General features: G+C 37.5%; 1 protein-coding gene across 1 annotated transcript in view; it reads left to right on the top strand.

Annotated features, from left to right (window-relative positions):
• Positions 1-7,333, top strand: part of WDR35 (WD repeat domain 35) — a 103,116-nt gene that overhangs the window by 44,962 nt on the left and 50,821 nt on the right. Inside the window, exons 15-17 of the mRNA XM_006835310.1 lie at positions 3,865-3,918; positions 5,265-5,374; positions 5,847-6,057. Coding sequence (XP_006835373.1) covers positions 3,865-3,918; positions 5,265-5,374; positions 5,847-6,057 — 375 coding nt within the window. The remainder of the gene's footprint in view (positions 1-3,864; positions 3,919-5,264; positions 5,375-5,846; positions 6,058-7,333) is intronic.

The raw sequence follows: 7,333 nt of genomic DNA on the forward strand, positions 1-7,333 counted from the left end.
TTTGTCTACTTTTGTTTGTGTGGTTTTCAAAATGTTTTGTAGTCTGTGTATTCCCTGAATTAGTTGGACAGTTTTATTTTTGATAGGATTTTCTAAGACTACTTAAATCATACCTTGCTGTTTATAAAGTTCTTTCCTACTCAGTTTCTTATCTGAGCCTCACAACTCTGTAAGTCAAAAAGAGCATGCAGTCTTCCTTTTTATCAAGTGGAAAAGTTACAATTAGAGAAGGTAACTAATTGTCTTGGGCTCATAAATTGAAATGAGGATTCGAGTTTAGATCTTTTAACTTCAGATTTAGTGACAGCCAATAGAATATCTATCTAATCTTCTTTAGGTCCACCTGTTTATTAAACAAATATTTGTTAAATGCCTATTATATGTCAGACACTAGGCTAACTGCCAGAGATCCATTGGAGAATAAAATCAATTCTTTCCATTAGGAAACTAAAAGAAAATTTCAAATTGATCAACTCTTCTCCCTATCATCCCCACTCATCCGTCAGTGTGTCATAGTGGGGTGGGTTGCATGTTGCAGTAATGTTGGAACGTGTGCCGTTGGTGTATCAAACACTGGCATGGTCACCATGGTGGAGAGGTTTCAGCAGAGCTTCCAGCCTAAAAAACAGAATAGGAAGAAGGAATAGGCAGTTCTCTTCAGAGAAATTATCCCCTGAAAAGCTTATTATTGTTGGTGATAGTGCTTGAAGATGTGTCCCCCAGGTTGGAAGGCACTCAAAATATGGTTGGGGAAGAGCTGCCTCCTCAAAGTAGAGTGGATCTTAGTTATGTAAATGAAGCAAAGTTTTTGAGACCTTCATTTGCTGATGGTGTGCAACTCAACAAGAGAAGAAACAGCTGTAAATATCCATTAACAATCAAAACATGGAATGTATAAAATATGAGTCTAGGAAAATTGAAATAATCAAAAACAAACACATAAAGTTGCTATCCTAGGCATTAGTGAGCTGAAATGGACAGGTATTGGCCATTTAAAATCAGAAGTCATATGATTTACTATGCCAGGAACAATAAATTGTTGTGGAATGGTGTCACAGTCATCATCATAAAGAACATTGCAAGGGCAAAGGTAGTTCTGCTCTGTCTTACAGAGTTACTATGAGACAGAATTGACTCTACCATGGTGGGCTAGGTTTAGTTTTTTTTTTTTTAGTGATACTGCATTTGGGTGGCTCAAAATGCCCCAAATTTGACTTGTCTGAGGCTAAATTCATCTTCCCTCCAAATGTCTCTCCATATGTATTCTGTATCTCAGAGAATGACTTTACTATTTATTTAAGAATCATGAGACTATTTCCTTTTCTCTTGCTCTTCATATCTATCAATTAGCATGTGAATTTCATTCAAATTGGTCTGCTTATTTCCAGCTTTATGTCAGTTCAGTCTGTCATTACTTCTTACCTAGAACAGTGCAGTGGCTTTCTGCCAAGCATTGCTCAATAGAAGTTTGTTTGGTGATGATGGAAATGTTGTATATCTGTGTAGTCCAGTAAAATACGGCCGCTACTAACTATGTGGCCATTGAGTACTTGAAATCTGGCTTGTGTTACTAAAGAACTGAATTTCAAGTTTTATTTTTTTAATTACTTTTGATTTAAATAGCTACATTTAGTTGTTGTTGTTGTTATGTGCCATCGAGTCGGTTCCGACCCATAGCGACCCTGTATAGGGTTTCCGAGGATGTAAATCTTTACGGGAGTAGAAAGCCTCATCTTAGTTAGTGGTTACTATATTGGGTAACACAGAACAATCTTTTTACTTTTCACTTCTTTTCCTTTTCCCCATTTACCATACCAATATATTTTTCATAGTGATGATCAGGACAGCCCTTCTGTAATAAACACCTGATCCTGGTATACAGAAGCTCTCCACCAGCATGAATCTTCAGTAAATTCCCATATATGCCAGAATGAAGTGTATAATCCCACAGCATCCCTTTCTTCCCAGTGTTACTTATTCCTCTCTAGCATCTTTCCAGATATCAGCTGTGTTTAATAGTGTGCAGTTTCCTGAGTGTGTTATGTGCTTTATTTTTCTTGTACACATTTGTTTTGAAATAATTTTAGGCTGATAGGAAGTTGCAAAAATAGCATGTGGAGTCCCATATGGTCTTCACCCAACTTTCCTTCATGGTTGCCTCTTAGGTAACTAGTGTAACCAGAACCAGAAGAAACTAGGAACCAGAGAGTGATACTGTCAACTAGACTAGAGACCTAATTCAGTTTTGACATGTACTCATGGGTGTGTGTGTTTCTGTTGTTGATATTAACTGTTGTCAAGAGGAGCAGCTGGTGATTTTGAACCACTAACCTTGCAGTTAGTGGTCCAGTGCTTATCCTGCAGCACCACACCAGGATCCCTAGGGCAGATTTGTGTGGCTAGCATTACAGTCAAGCTCCAGTACTGTTCCATTATCACAAGGAGCCCTGGCAACCACTAAGCTGTTCTCCATATGTCACTTCAACAATATTTTGAATGGAATCATCTAGTATACAACCTTTGGAAATTGGCTTGGTTTGCTCAAGATTGTTGCAGTGCCCTGCTGTTTTAACCTTCCTCATTTCTGCATGTGCTAGTCCTTCTGACATATCCTCATCCTTTGAGAGTAAGCTCACTTTTCATTTCCTTGTTCATCTTGGTGTAAGTTTGGTGCTCTCACCCATTTTGGGTGTTACTCTATTTTTTTGTTTTTTTAAAAAAATTATTTAATTTGTTGTTGTTGTCGAGAATACACACAGCAAAACATACACCTATTCAACAATTTTTACAAGTAGTATTTAGTGACACTAATTATGTTTTGCAAGTTGTGCCACCATTCTTATCCTCCTTTTCTGAGTGGCTCTCCATTAACATAAACTCACTGCCCCTTTGTATTATCAAACATACTGCTGTGGTATTTTCATTCACTTCATATGATTGCAAAATCTGGACAATGAATGAGGAATTATTGATGCCATTGACTTATGATATTGGTGAAAAAATATTAAATATACTGTGGATTGCCAGAAGATTGAACAAATTTGTCTTGGAAGAAGAATAGCTAGGGTATTCTTCAGAAGTGAGAGTGCTGAGACGTCATCTCATGTACTTCGTGCATGTTATCAGGAGGGACCATTTCCTGGACAAGGACATAAGTTTTGGTAGAGAGTCTGTGATAAAGAGGAAGACTCTCAAGGAGATAGATTGACACAGTGGCTGCAACAGTGGGCTCAAACAACAACTGTTACGAGGATGGTGCAGCATTTTGCTTTGTTGTACATAGGATTGCTAACAACACTAAAACTGCCCCCTACGGTTCCTATGTAATCTTAAGAGTTGCTCTTGTCAATGTGACCCCATATAGAGAGTTTTTAAAAGAGCATAATACTCACAGAGACATTTTTCATGAATTAAACTAGACTACTGTTTAGATGGAGTCCTGGTGTGGCGTGTGGTTTAATGCGCCAGACTGCAAAGCCATTTGAACTGCATGGTCGGCGGTACAAGCTCACCAGTCACTCCTCGAAAACCCTATACAGGGTCGCTATGGGTCAGAATCAACTCGACGGCACTTCACAACAGCAACAACTGTTTAGATGACTCTGCTTTTATCCTACTTTTTTGTGATTAGGTTTTCCATTCACTGTCTTCCCCAGTAGACAATGAGTAATTCCCGTAATCAGAAATTTCATCCCTCTACCTCCAGTGCTTTGTTCAGTGTCTGGTACATAGAAGGTGATCAGTAAATAATCAGTTGATAAGTATGTTGTTGAAGCATTCTTAGTGAACAGCTCACTACCTTGTATAGGACTAATCATTCAATGAGTATTTCTTAAAGAATAACGTTTGATTACCTTATTTTAGGGAACAAGGGATCCAATTTGTGCCATAACTGCATCTGATAAGACATTAATAGTGGTGAGTTGTAAAACATTTATTTTATGTATGGTGGTGGTGGTGTGCCATGGAGTCGGTTCTGATTTGTAGTGATTCTGTATAGGGTTTCTGAGGCTGTAAATGTTTATGGGAGCAGAAAGCCTCATTATTCTTCCACAGAATGGCTGGTAGTTTCAAACTGTTGACCTTGAGTTTAGCAGCCTGACTCATAAACACTACGCTGCCAGAGCTTCTTTGTATTATTTTATGAATAATAATCTTTAAATTATAAAAATACTGTCATGTGTTTTGGATTTGAGTATCATCTTGTTCATTTTATCAAGTCTCATGGAGTCCTAATGTGGTGCTGTAGTATAAGCACTGGCCTTCTAGTTGATGCTTCAAACCTACCAGCCACTCATGGAAAACCTTATACAGGGTCACTATGAGTCAGAACTGACTTCATGGCACTTAGCAATAATAGCAACAATATAAAAAATGAGAAGAGTTGAAAGAATGTGATAGAAATTGGTTTTCATTTATAAAAAATAGCTGTTTGCAGAAGTAATGGGTTGGTGGCCAGCTGAGAAGATAAAGTACGCTTAGAAATGGTAACATGAGTTGGGAGTGGGTGAGATTGGATTAGATTGGGAGTGGTTGATTGGTACAAGTAGGTCTTGAGGAGCTCTGGTATCTCTGTAGGATAAGCAATGGACTGCTAACCACAAGATTGGCAGTTCAAACCCCCCTGCCACTTATCAGGAGAAAGACGAGTCTTTCTGCTCCTGTAAAGATTTACAGCCTCGAAAACTGGGAGCCACAACCGACTTGACAGCCCCTAACAACAGCAACAGTAGATCTTAATAGAGTGTTTTACTCTATGTGGCCTACTATTTTACATCAGAGAAAGTACTTCCATTCTGCCACTTTCATAAGATTTACAGTCAAGAGAGGGTGTGCTTGCCAGTCAGTAAAAAAACCCATGGCAAGCTTTTGCTGCATTTTTCAAGTAGAATCAGTGTTATAGATTCTTTCCTTGAGTTTTGGCATTTGAAAATATTAGTTTTACAAATAGATGTTTTCTTTAAGACAGGCGCAGTTTGGATGATATAAACAGAACCTTAATAGTGAATGTATAATCCTACTTCTTGTTATGTTCCTTTTGTTATTAGCCAATTTTATGGAAAAAAATAGTTTATGAGCATAGAAATTGTTTTTCATCATTAAGTGAATTTGGTGTATGTTTTAAACATTTTATATCATAGTTAAACCTACAGAATCTCCTGTTTTCTTTTTTGACGTATGGCAAGGTTGTTATTGTGTTAGTTGTACTTTTGGCATTTGAAAACAAAACTAAAATAAAAAATAATCAAAAATAATTTTCATAGGGTCGTGAATCTGGCACTATTCAGAGATACAGTCTTCCTAATGTTGGTTTGATTCAAAAGTATTCCCTTAATTGTCGAGCACACCAGCTATCCTTGAATTGCAACTCTAGGTAAGCTTGAAATCTCGTCTCACATAGATGGTAGACTTAGAAGTTATTAAAATTGCTAGATTTATATTATAAATGTAAAGATGTGTTTAATTTAAATTTGTCCTACAGTTAATTGTGGTCTAACTATCTTTCGGTTGGTTTAAATGTCTTTCTCTGATTAGACATATAGGAATACTTGTGTAATATTTTACTCTTAAAGTTTGAATATTCAGACAGTTTATATTTGTATATCAGTGGATTAAATCTCTTTGGAAACAACTTCTTTACAAGGAAACAAAATGGAGAATAATCCATGTATTCTGTTCCATGTATACAAGAACATTTTAAGCCATATTTTTATTATAAAGCCATTTCTACCTTATTTCCATGCTTCTGATAAACTGGAAGAAGAGTGTTTATAGGTAATTCTATTTGTAATTACTAATAGTCATTTTACGTTTTATTCCCTCTTATCCAATTTCATTATTTTTAGTCGTCTTGCTATCATAGACATTTCAGGAGTTCTGACTTTCTGTGACTTGGATGCTCGGGTAACAGACAGCACAGGACAGCAAATAACTGGCGAGTTGTTAAAATTGGAACGAAAAGATGTCTGGGATATGAAGTGGGCCAAAGATAATCCTGATTTGTTTGCAATGATGGAGAAGACAAGGATGTATGTTTTCAGAAACTTGGATCCTGAGGTAAAATCTTGAAATGATTGTAAATAATACATAAGTAATGACCCAAAATGTCAAAACTTGGATATTTTCCCTTTGTTTTGTTAAGACTTTTATTGGTGTTGGCTGCAAGAATTTCTGAAAATAAATAGAAACATTTCTGTGGCATTTTAAATATTTGGTCTTCTAAATATCCCGTACTTTCTCTGAAAGGCACTTTCTAAGTACCTACCTTTTTTTTATTAAAGATAGGACCAAGATAAGTGTTTGGTCCTTTTTATTCTTCCCTTGCCTAAATCATTTAAAAACATATAATAGCCATATTTACTGAAATTTCTGAAATCAATCTAGCAAAGAAAAAGAAAATGTGATTTTGAAATTGCCTTGTCCGTTTCATGCTCCTTGCCTGTCTATTAACCTTACTGGTATCCTGGTGTGGTACTCTGTGATTAAGCACTGGACCACAAGTTCGGTTTGAACCTCTAGGTCAACAGTTCAAATTCACCAGCCCTACATGTAGGGTCACTATGAGCTGAAACTGACTTGACAACATTTAACACCCACAACAACATCAACCTTATTATATACTCATTGTGACCTGTTTAGATTATATTCGGTCTGTCACCCAGTAGTCTGTGTTCTTTCTTACCCAGATATTCAGAATATGCCTGTATGGACTGTGATTACTCTATTCTCCCTTGGGTTGTTCCAGATTGAATGGTGTCCCCCCAAAATATGAGTTGTAATTGCTAACCTCTATGCCTGTGCTAGGAGCCCTAGTGGCCCTATGGGTTAGGCATTGGTCCGCTAACTCAAGATTGTTAGTTCAAACCAAGCAGTCACTATGAGAGAAAAAGAGGAGGCTATCTGTTCCCACAAAGATTTGCAGTCTTGGAAACACAATATAAATTGCTATGAGTCAGAATTGACTTGATGGCAGTGAGTTTTTGGATTATGTCTGTGTTTAGGATAAGCATTCGACTGTAAACCACAAGGTCCATGGCTCAAGCCCTCCAGCCGCTCTTCAGGAGAAAGATGAGGCTTTCTATTCCTGCAAAGCTTTTTTGTTGTTGTTAGGTGCCATCGATTAGGTACCGATTCATAGTGACCCTATGCACAGCAGAACAAAACACTGCCCGATCCTGGGCCAACACCACTACTGTTGCCACGCTTGAGTCCATCAATGCTGCCACTGGACCAGTCCATCTCGTTGGGGGTCTTCCTCTTTTTCTCTGACCCTCCACCTTACCAAACATGATATCCTTCTCCAGTGACTGGTCCCTCCTGGCAATATGTCCAA

The sequence above is a fragment of the Chrysochloris asiatica genome, unplaced genomic scaffold (assembly GCF_000296735.1).
Source record: "Chrysochloris asiatica unplaced genomic scaffold, ChrAsi1.0 scaffold00016, whole genome shotgun sequence".
Classification (NCBI taxonomy): Eukaryota; Metazoa; Chordata; class Mammalia; order Afrosoricida; family Chrysochloridae; genus Chrysochloris; species Chrysochloris asiatica.